Below are 15921 nucleotides of genomic sequence, written 5' to 3'. Positions count from 1 at the left end.
AGGTCAGGGGGAAGGGGTCAGACCAGAGGTAGAACTGTGTGTTTTAGGCAAGTGACTTCACCCCTCTGAGCCTCGTTTCTTCCTCTGTAACAGTCAACAGTTCTCCTGGGGTTGTGTGTTTAGGATTAAGTAGGTTATGGCACACTGAGTCTTTGTCATTATGCCTGGAATGTTCCAGGTGCTTAGTAAACAGGAACCTTTATTAATCACCTCCTCTCCACTCCCAGCAGCTGGAGGGGGTAGGGGGTAGGGAATAGCTCTTCCTGAATCCCGCAGTCCAGCACCCTGACTCTGCTTGACCTTCCCACCTCAATTAGATGTCTGCTAGGTAGCTGGGCTCTGAGGGAGTGGGGGAGAGCGTGGCCTTGACCCTGGGATGGTGGGAGGTAGGAGGGATGAGCAACATGGCTTCCTTTCAGGAGAGGACCCATCCTCCCAATACTTGCTGAGGGCCTGCTGTGTGCTTGGAGTGGGGAATGTATTTGAGTGTGCATGGGCACATGAATTGGACACCCAGTCTCAAGAAGCTCTTGGTTGAGTCAACGTGATACAACTAAGCCCCTGTTTTCTATTTGCTTCTCTGGTTTTCTCTCTTTCTCTCTATTCTCTGTTTCTTTTTCTTTCTCTGCCATTACTTTGTATCTGTCTCCCTTTCTGTCTCCCTTTCTGTCTTTCTCTCCTAGCGACTCTGTGTCTGTCTCTGTGTTATTCAGAATAGGTCAGGATTTGCTGTAGTAACAAGCACCCCCCCCAACCCTAACCTAACCTAACCTAACCTAACCTAACCTAACCTAACCTAACCTAGTGATTTGGAATAACAAAGGATTATTTTTGCTCATCCTTCATGTTGACCATGGTCAGTGGTGGGTGAGTGGCCTGAGGAAGCCTCCACTTCTCTTCCCGCCCTTTCTACAATAGCAAAAAGAACATAGAGTCACGCATTGGCTTTAAAGCTTCCACCCGAGAGTGACACTTCTGCTCATATTTCATTGGCCACAGCAGGTCAATAACCCTAAGTTCAAGAGGGTAGGGACATGGCTGCGAGGGGTAGGGCTGGAGCTATTAGGTGAGCCCCTCTCATGACTCCCGCAGTCTCTGTCTTTGTCCATGTCTCTCTGTCTCTGTCATCACTTTGTCACCTGTCTCGGTTTCTTCTCTTTCTGTGATTCAGCCTCCATTCATCAACCCCTGCCTCTGTCATTTTCTCCGGAAGGTCTCACTTGGTTTTGGGACAGAGAGGAGGCTTCCGACTTTTTGGTGCGTGTATGTGTATGTGGGAGGTTTGGGGGTTGCTTGTTACTGCAACAAAACCTGACCTATCTTTACTCTTTGGAAAAGGACAGAGAGACACAAGTACAAAGGAAGTGATGACAGGGACAAGTGGACAGAGACTCTTCCCCACCTTCGTGGAGACCTTTGGGGGATCTTGTGATCACTGGAGTAAGGGCCTGGCTCACCCCAGCCAGCTTGGGAGCATTGATCCCAGGAAGCCCCCTGGCCTTGGAAAGGTCCCAGGTTCACCTTCATTCCCTCTCATGGCAATACCTGTATCCCCTTCCCTCCCTGGCCTCAGTCCTGACCCCACCCTGCTCTGCTCCACACAGAATAAGCCCTGGAGGAAGCTGAAGACAGTTCTGAAGTATTCGCCCTTCGTGGTCTCCTTCGGAAAACACTACCCTTGGGTCCAGCTGTCCGGACATGCTGGTGAGAGCAGGGGGCAGAGGAGGGCAGGGGGCAGACAGGGCTGGTCAGAGACACCTGGGCTGGGGACAGAAAGCTGTAGAGCTACTCTCTCTAGTTCATTTTCCCCATCTGTAAAATGGGTTTTGTGACAGCCCCTGTCTCATGGGGTTGTTATTGGAAATGCTTAGGCCTGGGCTGGGCCATTTATACATTAGAGTTGAGGGCTGTTCCCTGTTATCCCAGTGTTGGGGTTTGTGTGTGTGGGTGGGTGTCCTCGACCCTGGGGACAAGTGGGCCTGGGCTTAAATCCTACTTCTGCTCTTTATTTGTGGGTGATCCTGGTCAAGTTACTTTCCCTCACTGGGTCTCAGTTTCCTCATCTGTAACATGCAGATAAGTGTGACAATTGCCCCCCCTTTCAGAGTTAACTGAAGGGTTAAAATGAAAATGTATATGAGACTGAGAAACAGGCCCCTCATATATATATAAATTATCATTCCCCGTCCTTACCTTGTGTCCAGAGCTTACTAGGCCCCCAGTAAACAACAGTTGTGATGGTTTCTTCCCAGGGCTTAGCACAATATCTCCAGCCCATAGTGGCACAGTGCCTAGCATATGCCTAGCATGTAGCATTTTTTGTAAAGGGCGAGATAATTAGTAAACTATTCACCTCTGCGGTGGCCACATGAGAGCAGCCATAGATAATACATACACATGTGAATGTGTGTTCCAATAAGACTTTATTTACAAAGACAGGCAGTGGGATGGACTAAACAGACAGTGTCCACTAGCAAAGAGAGACAGGGAGAGAACTCATCTGCCATGTTCGTCCTTAGATCTGAGTCAGAGAAAAGGCAAGGCTCCCCTGAAACTGTAAACACTGGCCTGCCATCAATATATGTCCTAGTTACTATTACTGAGTTTAAAAAACACACACCAATAAACCAGAAAACTCAAAACTTAGTGGTAGTTAAACATAAACAAAACTTAGTGCAATAAAAGTTCCATTTTATTACACTCACAGGTTTTGGGATTGGGAATTCAGACAGGGAATGGCAGGGATGGCTTGTTGCTGCTCCGTGATATCTGGGGACTCAGCTAGGGCAACTTGAAGGCTGCAAGCTGGAAACTTTTGGAGGGTTATCCACTCACATGCCTGGCAGTTGATGTTGACTGTTGCCTGGGTCTCAGTTGGGACTCCTGGCTGGAAAGCCTATGTGTAGCTGCTTGGGCTTCCTTATAGTATGGTGGCCTTGAGTAGCAAGATTTCTTACATGGCAGCTCAGGACTGCAAAGTGTCTCTGCCAACAAAGTGGAAGCTGCATCTCCTTACATGACCTAGACTATGGAGTTGTACAATGTTCCTTTTGCCATAAGCCCTCCCAGATTCAAGGGGGGAAGAATGAGATTCCTCTTGCTGGAGAATGGCAAAATTCTAGGAGTGAGTGGGACAGAAACTATTGTTGTACCATCTTTGGAAAATATAATCTGAAAATACAACCTGCCTCAGTAAGAATTATAATTCTAATCTACACTTAAGTGTCTGCATGGTCCAAGAAATGCTAGATTTGTAAATTAACTTAAATAGGCCCCAGTTGTTGGCATTCTGAGACTCCAGGCAGAAGCAAATGCATATCTGCTCTGGAGAGTCAGGCTCTTGACTCACATCTCACAAAAATTCCCACAACTGATTGTGAGCTCACAGTCCAAAATTACAAAACAAATGAGGACACAATCTGCTGTGAAGAGGACTTTGTTTAAACAAATAGGCCCTTCCCTTGCTACCCCTGGCCTAGATTTGGAGAGTTGCAGGGAAAGAAAGTATTGCAGAAGGGTCAAGCAAAATGACAGTGGCCAGGATCTGATGCACATGGGAGATGGGGATTCTCTTGCTGATACAGTTTCTGACCCTCTCATTGACTGTACTGCTCATAGGGAACTTCCAGGCAGGAGAGGATGGTCGGATCCTAAAGCGTTTCTGTCAGTGCGAGCAGCGCAGCCTGGAGCAGCTGATGAATGACCCCCTGCGGCCTTTCGTGCCGACCTACTATGGCGTGGTGCAGAGGGATGGCCAGACCTTCAACCAGATGGAAGATCTCCTGGCCGACTTCGAGGGCCCCTCCATCATGGACTGCAAGATGGGCAGCAGGTGCAGTCAGGGAAAACCCTGAGGCAGAGGTAGAGGGTCAGGGGTGGGCATTTTTTGAGGATAGTGCCAAGTCAGTCGTTAAAGTGATTGTACATACGTTCCCACCAGCAGTGTGAGTTCCAGTTGTTCCATCTTCTCATCAACACTTGGCATTACCTGTTTTATTAATTTTAACCATTGTGGTGAGCGTTTCTTTATTGTTTTATTTCTGTTTTTCTGTTGACCAAAGGAGCTGAGTGTTGACTGGCGATTTGGAAAGTGCCTGTTTGAATATTTCGCCCGTTTTTCTATTGGGCTCTCTTTTCCTCTTTGATTTGTAACTCTTTGTATGTTCTGGACAGAAGTCCTTCGTTGGAGACATACACACACCTACACACATATTCTCCAATCTCCCATTTCACTCTCTTAATACTGTTTTTTGATAAAGAGAGTACTTTTCAGTTAGTAGCTTTGTGCTTAAGAGATGCCTCTTTGTCATATCTTCTGTGTCCCAGGACCTACCTGGAGGAGGAGCTGGTGAAGGCTCGAGAACGGCCCCGGCCCCGCAAGGACATGTATGAGAAGATGGTGGCTGTGGACCCTGGGGCCCCCACCCCCGAGGAGCATGCCCAGGGTGCCGTCACCAAGCCCCGCTACATGCAGTGGAGGGAGACTGTGAGCTCGACCTCCACCCTGGGCTTCCGCATTGAGGGCATCAAGGTGAGGTCCAGGAGCTGCTGGCCTGTCGCTAGAGGGCTGGGAACTAGGTCTAGGCAGGGCTTCTCAGGGAACAGGGGCACCAGGGAAAACTGGAAAGAAGCAAGATCTGCAGGGAGCACAGGAGACTGCGGAGGGTGAAAAGATGGGCCTGGGGGAGGTCCTGCTTCTCTCACCCCCACATCAATCAGCAACCAAGTTTTGTTTATCCCTCTGCCTGAGCATCTCCTGAGTCCATCTTCTTCCCTCCCCATGGCCCTGTCTTCTCTCGCCCCAGCCTCCTCTGGTCCATCGTCCAACACAGCAGCTGGAGTGATCCCTTTTCCCCCTCATGGAGAAAGATTTCCTCCCTCCCTCCCTCCCTCCCTCCCTCCCTCCCTCCCTCCCTCCCTCCCTCCCTCCCTCCGTTCCTTCCTTTTGGTAAATTAAGTTTGTTTGAATAAATATTCACACCATTCAAAAGTCAAAATAATGTTATAAAGGGTGTACAAGAGAAATCTCTCTGCCAACCCCGCTGCTGTCCTTCCCATCTGTCCCTCCACCCCTCACCTGCTCACAGGGAATTACTTTACCAGTTTCTTATATTTCTCCCTGCAAATACAAATGCAATTGTGTATCCTAAAATTTCCTCCCTTCCTTACACAAAAGGTGGCATAGTCCCAGAGAGTTGCCGTATCATTCCATAGAGTCTTCTCTCTCTCTCTCTCCCTCTCTCCTTCCCCCCCCCCCCCCCCCCCCGTAATAGCTCTTTGTGGATGTGCCACAGTCCCCTATAGATTGCCACCCAGGTTGCTTCCATTTTTGGCCATTACAAACAACGCCTCAGTGGATCACTTTGTACGTAGGACATTTGCAAGCACGAAGGTTTAGCTGGAGACTAGATTCCCAGAAGCAGGACTACTGGGTGAAAGATGAAATGTACTGGGGATATTACTAGAGGTTGCCAAACCCCTTCCGTAGGTGGTGTACCATCGTGTGTCCCACCAGCAGTATACGAATGCCTATTTCCTTACGCCTCGCCTCCTCCAGGGCCTAGCCTCACCTCTCACCCCGCTCTTCCTCCTTATCTACCTGCAGGCCACAGCGAAGCACTTCATTGCCTTGAAAGGGTCCTGCTCCCCTGCCACAGCACCTTTGCACATGCTGTTCCCTCTGACAGGGCTGCTTTTCCCCCTGCTGTTCCCTGGTTGGCTCCCAGTCATTCTCTTTTCACTTCCTCCTTCCCTTCTCCTAACTCCCTGTACTCCTTCATTTTTCTCGTCTCCCATTGTGATGCTCTTGCTCAATATCTGTCTTCCTCATCTGACCATGTCAGTCCTGTTACCTCCCTGTTAGCAGTGCCCACCTCGCACTTGGCACATTAGTCTCATTTGTTGAGTGCTTGCTTACTATGTGCCAGGCACTGTGCTATGCATCCTGCATACCCAGTCTCCCCTATTCCTACCAACTTTAGCAAGTAGATACCAACACAATTCCCATTTTCCAGATGAGGAAACTGAGGGTGAGACAGGTGAAGTGACTTGCTTAAAGCCACCCAGCCAGGAAGTAGCAGGGTCACAATTCAAAGCCAGGTTTACCCCCCTCCAGAGCACACCTGGCTAGCTTGGCTCAACCAGGGGGTTTAAGGTTAGACTTGAAAAGATTAGCTGCTCAGGAGTGTGACTTGGGGCTGGGTTGGTCTGAGCTGTGCAGGTGGGCTGGCTTCTGCTGACCAACAGGTGAATATGGGGGCAGGCAGGTGCCCCTACGGGGTGCCTGAGGTGGTTGGTGTTGGGTGTGGTAAGGAAAGTTGTGACACTGTGCCTTCAACCCCTGCCCTGCAGAAAGCTGATGGGACTTGCAACACCAACTTCAAGAAGACACAGGAGCTGGAGCAGGTGACAAAGACGTTGGAGGACTTTGTGGATGGGAACCATGGAATCCTGGTGAGTGGGACACCCATGCTCCAAATTTAGCAGTTCAGGACCACCACTGTCATTGTTGCCCCATCACTGGTCTGCTCAGGGCCAAGGTTGGCTGGTGTTGCTCACCACCTGTGGTCAGTGGGGGGCTTGGCCAGGGCTGGCTGGTCTAGAATGGCCCTGCTCATATGTCTGGTGGTCTTGTATGATGGTTTGGCCACTTGACTCTCATGATCCAGCAGGCCAGCGTGGGCTTGTTTTCACGGTGGAAGCAGGTGGCCAAGGGAACAAACAAAACTGCAAGGCCTCTTGATGGCTAAGCCACCCTCATTTCTGCCATGTTCTATTAGCCAGAGCAAGTCATGACCAAGCTTAGATTAAAGGGAAACAGACTCCACCTCTTGATGGAAGGAGCTGCTAGGAATTATGGGTATTCATGTAATCTACTAATCTTACCCTTGTCTGTGCCTCCCATTTTCCCCATGGCTCCCCTTATTCCATCCTCGCCGGGTATGGGATGAGGTCAGATCTCAAGGTGGGTATGGGTAAGGACCCACAAAGTCCCAATGCTAACCAAAAAACTCCCTCTCAAACAGAGAAAGTATGTGGCACGACTACAAGAACTCCGTGAAGCTCTGGAGAACTCTCCCTTCTTCAAGACCCATGAGGTGCGAGCCCTGGCCGCCACAGCAGCAGGGGGTTCTGTGTGTGTCTGTGAGGTGGGGGTGGGTTGGGGTCCAGAGTGGAGCTGTGTCTGGGTTCCCTGGGGGCAGTGCGGTTTGAAATCCAGTTAGGAAAGGGAGGAGTGTGCAATTGTGGAGTTAGATGAAGGCAAGGAAACTGCTATTTCTAATTAGAAAAATAAAACCAGCATCTCAGGGCCACATGCCTACCCCACGGGCACTCGATAAGTGTGTGGATCATGGAATGCTGCCAGCGATCCCAGGAGGTAGGGCTGTGACCCCCTCCCCCATTCTACAGATGGGAAAACTGAGGCCTGGAGAAAGGAAGCCACTTCCCTGGGGTTACCAGCAGCATTCGGCAAGGAGAAGGCATAGTCCACTTCTTTAGTCCCCACTGGACTCTCCTGACCCATTGAGGATATTGCAGGGATTTGAGTTTGTACCTCAGCTTGAAAAATGGCACCAGTTAATATCTGTTGTGCATTTGCTATACTGGCAACTGTTCTAGGTGCTTTGTATTCATACATGTAATATGCACAGCAACTTCTGAGGTAAATGGCAGTATTATTCCCTTATCCCTACTTTGTATATCAGGAGGCACAGGCAGATATCTTGTCACCTGTCCAAGGCAGAACAGCCTGTAAGTAGCAGAGGGAGGATTTGAACCCAGGCAGCCTGGCTCCGGAGTTCATGCTGTCAACCACCCTGCTCAGATGCGCCTTGGGAGGGGACCTTGGCCAAAGCTTGCTCTGCCCCTAACCTCCCACCTGCCTCCCTGTAGGTGGTGGGCAGCTCCCTTCTCTTTGTGCACGACCACACTGGCCTGGCCAAGGTTTGGATGATCGACTTTGGCAAGACTGTGGCTCTACCTGACCACCAGACACTCAGCCACCGGCTACCCTGGGCTGAGGGTAATCGTGAGGATGGCTACCTCTGGGGCCTGGACAACATGATTCATCTTCTTCAGGGGCTGGCCCAGAGCTGACCCGCTTGCCTGCTGCCAGGATTATTTATTGGATGGTACTCAGCTGACTGGAGGAGACCCAAGGGTGTGGGGGCCTGAGGTCGGCTGTGGAGACACTGATCTCTGGGACAGGAGACTGTGGTACCCCACCCAAGCCCATTGTGGAAGATCTGAAGGGCTTTGGAGACCAGGTAGTGCCCGGCCCTTTCATGATCCAGGCGTTGTAAGGACTGGAGAGTGGACATGACATGGCTGGGTCCCACTGTGGGTCAGAACAAGACTGGGTCCTCTGACCAGCCAGGAAGGTTCCTGAGGGGCTGCTGGAGCCACAGCTAAACCATATACCCTGAAAGAACACCATTCAGATGCTGTAGGCTACAGGCCTGACATGCCTGTCACCATAGGAGTAACTGTAATCACTGCTCTTTGTCAGCCCCCCGTCTACAAGTGGGCACTGAGGCCAGGGACCAGTCAGCTTCATCTGTGCCCGGAGGACCAGACCTCATTTGTGAACAAATGCAGGAGCCTCCTGTCTGCCTGGGAGCTTTATGGCCCCATTTCTTCATCTGGAGGCCCACCAAGTGCTGACAGAGGCTCTGAGGAGGGTGTGACACCATGGGACTGGCCTGCAAGCTGATGCTGCTGAGCAGAGTCCAGTTCACCCTGTCCTGCCTTCCCCTGTCCCCTTGGGATCCTCCCTGCTCCTGGGAGAACTCTGCTGACCCCCTACAGACCAAAACCGCAGCCACATCCTGTGCCAGCACTGTGACCAGCACAACCTCATTCCTTTGGCACCACCTCAGCCTCGGGGACTTCCTTCCTCCCCTTACCATGTTAGGTCCCCTTCCTCCTAGCTGACTGAGGTGGCAGGGGCAGGGAAGCCTGCTTGGGAATCAGCTGCCTTCCTTTGGTGGCCCCATCCCACCCCAGGCCCCTGCCAGAAGTGCCCGGCTTGAGTCAGAGGTTCAGGGTGGGTGGGGCTGCTGGCGGTGACCCCAGGCTCACAACCTGGCCCAAACCAAAGACCCCAGCACCGTGAGCTGAGTGGTGCCCCTCTTCCCTCTCCTCCTGTACTTGTAACTGGCTACCTGGTCCACAGGGCTGGGCTGGGGAGGACAGGCACCTCCCTCTTTGAGTCAAAACTCTAATGTAGCCTTCCAGGGCTCGGGAGCACGTTCCTTTTCTACTGACCTTTATACTTATTTATATGAGACAGGTAGTTGTTAGATGGGGGCAGTGCTGGGAAACTGGAGGCAACATCGCCTCACTGCCTTCCCCCCATGAGGACCCCCCCAATAAACAGGACATTCAAAGCCAACTTTGTGGATTTTATTTTTTTTGGCATCTGGGGTGTGTGGGCTCAAAGCTCATAATCTTGAGCATTCATTTGGGGTGGGGTAACAGGACAGTGCCTGGTTTGGGGGGTTTGGTAGAGATGCAGGCTCGAAGTGTTCACCAAGCTGCTCCTCTTGTGCTGGCTCTGCTAGGTAAGGCAGGGTAACTGTAGTGACCAAGAGAGTGCCGAGCCCTCCAAGGACAGTACACTACAGTGCCAGCCACTGTTGTCAGGGCTGGGAAGGGGAGGTGCAGGTGGAAGCGCCAGTACCCAGATGGAGGTGTCCCCACTTCTGGTTAGAAACACTTAATAAGCAAAAAGCACTATATACTGTGTAGTCTCTCTAGAGTCCCTTTGCACTGAAGACACAGAGGTGGCCAAGACAGACCTGTTCCTCCCCTTTCAGAGGGAGGCAACAGGTATTCATTAAACTAATCTCTCTAAAAATAGGTGTCTACTTACCTAGGTATTTATACTGTGCAGGGACTGCCCGATTTGAATCCTCACCCAGCCACTCCCCAAGCCATGTGACCTTAAGCCAGTGATTGCATTCCTCCAAGCCTGTCTCCATCTGTGAAATGGGCAGGACTAGCACCTTAGAGGGCTGGAGGAGTTAATGAGTTAACACAGGTGAAGAGGTTGGCACATTTAACTGCTCTCAGGAACATTTCCTTTTTGTTTTTAAAGGAGAACAGATGCGGGGGAGGGGCCTCGCCCTGGCTGAGGGAACCATGCACGAGGAAGTGATGAGCCAAGCTGGTGTAGGGGTTCAGAACAAGTCACCCCAAGATGTGCCTCTGTGGTATGCAGGCTGTTGTGAGCCGGGGCAACCAAGACTGCAGGCTCAGTGCAACCTCCACCCAACCCGCCCTTAACTACCTAGAATTTGAGTTAGGGGTCTTGCCCATAGACTGAGATAACCTCTGACCTATCTATAGGGCAGGGTAAACTTCTAATTGCTGAACATCTGCTCTTTCTATCCTGCAATGACCTTCCTCCCGCTGAAGCCCCAAGAATGGCACATATACTTCATCTTCCCTGTCTTGGAACCTCTCATGTATGTGGGTTCCCATGTGTATGTATGTATTAAATTTCGCTACTTTCTTGTTATCCTGTCTCATGTAGACTTAGACCAGATGAAAGAACCTTGGGGGGAAAGTATCTTCCTCTCCCACACTGGAAAGCTGAGGAGTTCCGGTCAGCAGAAGGCTGCAGTGGGGTGCACTGGGGACCTAAAAGGTCACTGTGGCTGGTGGCAGGAAATGTGAGGAAGAACAGCCTGGGATAAGGTGAGCTGAGACTTGGAGTTTAGTCTTCCAAACTTCTGGCTCTAACCCCAGCCTGCACAGTAGGTGCTTAATACTGAGGGGATGGGTTTGGGGAGCTGGGAGGATGCCCAGGCTTAAGAGTAGGCTGGGGGGACCCTGCATGATCTCTGGCTGGAGGTCCTCAAGAGATCCACCTCAAACCCTCAGGTGGTCACACAAAGGGAAAAGCTGGGGTCCGGGCCCCATCACCCCCAGTTCAGGGCTGCAGCAGGCTAGTGGCTGGAATCCTATGGTCTGAGGAGCAGGGCCTGGCCACAAAGGCCAGCCCGTACCCCACCAGCAGGCACCACATATGCTCGGCCATCAGTGGCCCGAGAGGGTGAGAAGTCCGTCAGCTGCAGGTTGCTATCCCGGACTTGGTCATAGTCCCACAGCTGGTAGTGCCAACTCTTGCCCTGCTTGGAGAGAAGATAGACTGCTCCCAGCAAGTCTTCCTCTGGCAGGGATGGTGGCTGGAGGGGCATGCTGGGCACTGGGTGAAACAGGCCCGGCAGCTCGGGGTCCTCAACATAGCCGGAGCTTGGCACACCCTGCACACCCAGCAGGACCCCTGCAAGGAGAAGGGGAGGCTGTGAGTGGGGGCTGAGCCCTGATGAGGTGCTGGGGCTCACTGAGCTTCCCCCCCAGTCCTCCAGGGAAGGTGCTGCCTAGTTCCCTACGTTACAGAGAAGTCGGTGGGGGCCATTGGCACACAGCTGGGCTGGGATCTGGAGCCAGTATGTCTGGCTCCAGAGCTGCAGGCATTTTAAGTCCTGCCTCCTACAGCCTGTCAGCACTAGGAGGTGGAGAGAAGACATTAAACAGAGCAAACATCATCACCCAGTCGTCTCCAGCTGTCCAGGAGGGAGACATTGGGAGTGGAGCCCTCAGGCCAGAGCCAGAGGGGGCTGAGCAGAGCTCTGATCCAGGCTACCCGATGGGCACAAATCTATCCTTCTTCCAGGCAGGTGGAATGACAATGCTGGCCACAACTAATACCCACTGAGGTGCGTGCGATGTGCCAGGCACCACTGTTCTAAGTTTCCCATGCTCTGCCGAGGAGGCAGCCCTATGAGGTGGGTACTACTGTCACTTCAATTTCCAGATAGGTACATGGAAGCCCAGAGTCAGAGCCTGGAAGTGACAAGACTGGGCCTGGAGTCCAGAATGTTTTGATTCAAAAGTCTGCACACTGAGCTTGTTTTGAGAAACCCCAACTGGCAGAAACTGAGGCACCCGCTGCCTGCTAGGTCCCTGTCTCAAAGAGTACTAGGGAGGTGCCAGTGCAAGGATGAGGATATGAGGAGGGGTGATGGGGGAGCTGGGGAGATCCAGGGTGAGGGCACAGGAACACAGGCTGGGGACCCACCTGTGCTCACTGCCCAGTGGGCCTTGTGGCCCTTTCTCCGACATGGCTCGTGATTGAAGTCTTCATCGTAGCTGGTGCTCGAGTTAAGACCAAAGCTGTGGTGTGGCCCAAGGTCCACCCTTCCCCATGCCACCCGTTCCCTTCCTGCCCTGGGATACGGGATGAGCAAGGGACGTCCAGCGACAAGGTGCTGCAGCACACGGTCTCTGTTGGGACCACCTAGGCCGCCATGGAGCAGCTCAGCTTGGCAGCCCAGTGCCTCCTCAGCCAGCCTGCCCATGTCAGCCACTGCAGGGACAGAGCAGACATAGAGCAAGGGATCACTGTGTGCTTTGTACCATGTCAAGGGCTCCTTGGGGATTGGTGCCTCTAATCCTTACTGTGACTGTGAAAAGCATAGAGAGGGTAAGCTGCTTGTCCAGGGCCACGTAGTAGGAGGTGGCAGAGTTGGGCTGGAACCCAGGCAACCTTGCAGCACTGGGTCGGGGGAAGGGCCTGAAGAATGGAACAAGGTCCTCCCACGCACTGTCACCTGGGAGGGTCCCACCCAGCCTCTCCAGTCCATTCCTGGTGAGGAAGGCCACACTTGTGACCCTTCTGCGCCCAACTCACCGGAGAACATCTCTCCCTGGGCAGTGTAGCCTCTCTCCATGGCCATCTGCACGAGTGTTTCCAGGGGGATGCCGCTGGGTGGCACCAGGAGAGTGCCTGCCATCCACAGGGCCACCAACCCACACCTGGGAGAGAGAGGCCCAGCCCCGCAACCCCTAAGTCAGGTCTTTACTGAGCCCCCTCTGCTCTGGAAGCTGGAGTATGGGGAGCAGGAATGTTGCCCTGGGGGCGTTCCCCTCCACTTTCCCAGGCCAGGTGAGGAGACCTGATACTCTCATGGCAGAGAGGCTGGCCAAGTACTGAGGATGAGGGAAAGGGGGAGGAGATATCACCCAGGCTTCCAGGATGAGTAGCTGCCAAGTGGAGTTAGGGATGATGGACCAGATTCATTTGTTCACTCACCTGCTTACTGATTCCAACTCTGTTTACTGCACATGCATCCAGGACCCTGACCTGTTAAGTTCCCCATCTCCGTCCCCTCCCTAGGGTGCTGAGATGAACCCACTCCTCCCGGCCTCCTGGGTCAGACCTCATTAAGCACAGCAAAGGCAGAGGCTTGGGACACATGGCTGGCAAGGGGTTGGGGCTCCCATCAGGGTACGTACTGAGGGCCTTCTTGGATGAGGGAGGGCAGGTCTGTACAGAAGAGGATCCACTGCAAGTCACTTCTGAAACTGAACCAGAGCCAGACTCGGGTCACAGGAGTCCATCCCCCTGCCCCCCCAGAAGTGAAGGGGAGGAATACAGAGCGAGGCAGCTCCTGGCTACTCCTGGCTTAGTCACTGACTTCCTTCACCGGACAGGGCACTTCCCCTGCCCAGCCTCAGTTTCCTCATCTGCTCAGTGGGAATGACCCTTCCACCTGCTGCTCCCTGCTCCTTCTCTTAGTTACTGAAGGGGCAAAGAGCAGATGTGCAGAAGTTTTGCAACTAGGAGCTAGAGTGATTTGTTAGAGGAAACTTCTCTAAGGAGCGTCTCTATACTCAAACTCGGTGATTTTCCCTTCTTAAGCCTGTTTCTCAGGTTGTTAAATAAGGTGAAAATCCCTTAACTCAGTCAGCCTTGACTAAAACTAGGAAACAAGCTCCAGGCCTAGAGATCACTTTGATAATGAACCCTACCCAGCCCCACCCTCTGGGAGTTAAGGTGTCCCAATCGATTCTTTCCCCTTCCAGGGCTCAGGAGGGTCAGGGAGATGTGCTTAATTTCTATTCTAAGGCGAGTGAAAGGGCAAGGCTGGTTTGGGGGGGACCCTCAGATGACAGGAGGTGACATACAGAATGATGGTGACATACAGAATGGGAACCATGGAGCCCCATTGCCGGAGTTCAAACTGGGCTCTTCCCCTGCTAAGAACTGTGGCTGATTTCACTGCTATGAGCCTCAGTTTCCTTATCAGAAAATGGGATAAGAGTCCCTACCTCCTAGAGTTGCTGATAGGATTAAATAGTACATACTTAAAAACACAATGCCGGACATACGCTAGGCATGTAATAATGGGTGTTTTCATTTTCATTAAATTTGTCTCATTATGGTTGGGACATTTAGGGCAGATTATCAACTTGCCTAGAAAGCTGGAAGTTTCTTATGAGTCTGGACTTTTCTCTCTTCCCCTCAGCCAGGCAACTGTTAAATCGGGTCCCCACAGCCCAGCCAGGTCTAGCCCCTCATGCTCAGGTCCCTGGGTGTTCCAGCTTCCTCCTGGGCCCCCAGACTCGAGTCCATGGTTCTCCCGTGACCACAGGACAGTCTCCTTCCCTCACATAGCCCTCCAGGCCCTGCCCACCTGTGAAACCCTATCGTTGCCACTTTCCTGGTTCCATTAAAGAAATATCTGCAAGGCCTTAAAAAGAACATCTCTTCCTTTCACTCTGGGTCTATGCACAAGCTGCTTACTTGCTCAAAAGCACTCAGGGGTCCCCCTCTCCAGGCAGGCCCCACTGGCCCCACCCTGGGTCTGGCACTCCCTCTGACCACTCTGGTGAAGGAAAGGATCTCTCTTACTGGACTAAGTGCTTGTGAGGGCAAGAGCTTTCTTCCTGGCTGAAGGCACATCATCAATGAGGGGGTATAAATAGGGCGCTGAGGCAGTCAGGCTGTTTGACCTTGAGGAAATGGGAAACCCCAGGAGGAGATGGAGGAAGCGATTTGGGGACAGGTGGTTTGGTGAGACCCTGGGTGGGTGGGGTGGGGAAGGGCATGGAGACCCTACCGGTCCTTGTGATGCTTTAGGAGCCTCTTCACGTCTTCTCTGCTGCTGGGGACTGGGCCGGCCTTCTCCAAGGCCTCCTTCAGAAGCTGGCTCTTCTCCAGGCCGAAGACATGAGGGGGAGCAGCACCCGTGGCAGGGGGTGGAGGTGGCAGTGGCGGTGGTGGGGGAACAGGGGTCTGGAGACTTGAGGGAGAGGGTGGCAAGGCTGAGTCCGGAAGATGTGGGGGTGAGGGAGGAGGTGGAACGGTGGAGGCCTGGGATGCAGGGGTTCTTGGAGAGATTGGGGGCTCTAGGGGAGAAGAGCATGAAGAAATCATTTTGGAGTCAATGGCATGGGCTGGAAGGATGGGAGAGAGAAGTATCCTCCAAAATGGGTTGGTCTCAGGGATGGAGATTTTGAAGGTTTTAGAGCGGAGTTCTGGAATTGGGGCAGGATGAGCAATGGGGCTAAAACATGGAACCATGGACGAGAGGATTGGGGCTGACTCGAATCAGGAAGGCTCTGAGGGCCAACAGGGCGGGGTCCTTTGATCCGGAACCAGATCTGTGCTATGCAGTAGTTGGGCTGCAAGGTCGAAACAGAGAGATTTAGGAGTTAGTTTATTATCGGGGGCTAGGTTTGGAAACTTGGGGAGTCAGTTTTGGGATACGAAGGCTGACCTGGGGTGAGGAGCCTGAAAGGTGGGATTTAGAGTCCAAAGACCAGATTAAGAATTTAGGCGTTGTCCCCCTTCACATCCCAGCCCCGAGTTTGGAACCTTAGAGCTGACCTTTGAGTCAGAGGTCAAGAGGTCAAAAGGACACCTGGCAGGAAAAATGGCCTAGTTGTGGAGACGGTCTTGGGATCAGCGCGCTACAGGAAGACTCTGTGGGGTAGGGAAGACTCAGAGCTCGGAGGCCGTCAGGAGCAGCGATACCGTTGGAACAGGGAACGGAATCACAAAGTAACACGCACAGCTCCTTCCCCAAATGGCGGCCGCAGCGCGCCGCCTTTCCCATGTTACGTCCT

The 15921-nt window shown here is 52.6% G+C and overlaps 2 protein-coding genes across 3 annotated transcripts in view; one reads left to right on the top strand and one right to left on the bottom strand.

The window, feature by feature from the left end:
* Window positions 1-9393, top strand: part of ITPKC (inositol-trisphosphate 3-kinase C) — a 13012-nt gene extending 3619 nt beyond the window's left edge. Inside the window, exons 2-7 of the mRNA XM_081119164.1 lie at window positions 1605-1704; window positions 3619-3832; window positions 4327-4531; window positions 6352-6453; window positions 7026-7097; window positions 7894-9393. Coding sequence (XP_080975290.1) covers window positions 1605-1704; window positions 3619-3832; window positions 4327-4531; window positions 6352-6453; window positions 7026-7097; window positions 7894-8097 — 897 coding nt within the window. The 3' untranslated portion in view covers window positions 8098-9393. The remainder of the gene's footprint in view (window positions 1-1604; window positions 1705-3618; window positions 3833-4326; window positions 4532-6351; window positions 6454-7025; window positions 7098-7893) is intronic.
* On the bottom strand, window positions 9390-15921 carry ACTMAP (actin maturation protease). 2 transcript variants are annotated; one of them, XM_081119165.1, is made up of 7 exons: window positions 15683-15921; window positions 14913-15477; window positions 13306-13374; window positions 12701-12825; window positions 12247-12376; window positions 12089-12159; window positions 9390-11290 (listed from the first exon to the last, which is right to left on the bottom strand). In XM_081119165.1, exons 2-7 carry the CDS (start codon window positions 15374-15376, stop codon window positions 10968-10970), a joined length of 1182 nt encoding a protein of 393 aa, XP_080975291.1. In that variant the 5' UTR covers window positions 15377-15477; window positions 15683-15921; the 3' UTR covers window positions 9390-10967. The 2 variants fall into 2 exon arrangements, with proteins under 2 accessions (XP_080975291.1, XP_080975292.1); XM_081119166.1 differs by having other exon boundaries at window positions 15573-15900.

Source organism: Miniopterus schreibersii, assembly GCF_964146895.1.
Source record: "Miniopterus schreibersii genome assembly, chromosome: 18".
Classification (NCBI taxonomy): Eukaryota; Metazoa; Chordata; class Mammalia; order Chiroptera; family Miniopteridae; genus Miniopterus; species Miniopterus schreibersii.
This window is presented reverse-complemented; position numbering and strand designations above follow the sequence as displayed.

Excerpts from the sequence above, each read along its gene's own strand:
- ACTMAP (XM_081119165.1), bottom strand. The coding sequence starts at position 15,376 with ATGGTTCCATGTTTTAGCCCCATTGCTCATCCTGCCCCAATTCCAGAA. Across the intron at positions 12,826-13,305 it reads CTCATCCAAGAAGGCCCTCA|GTGTGGGTTGGTGGCCCTGT; the intron begins GTACGTACCCTG and ends TCTCTCTCCCAG. Across the intron at positions 12,377-12,700 it reads CCAGGGAGAGATGTTCTCCG|TGGCTGACATGGGCAGGCTG; the intron begins GTGAGTTGGGCG and ends CTGTCCCTGCAG.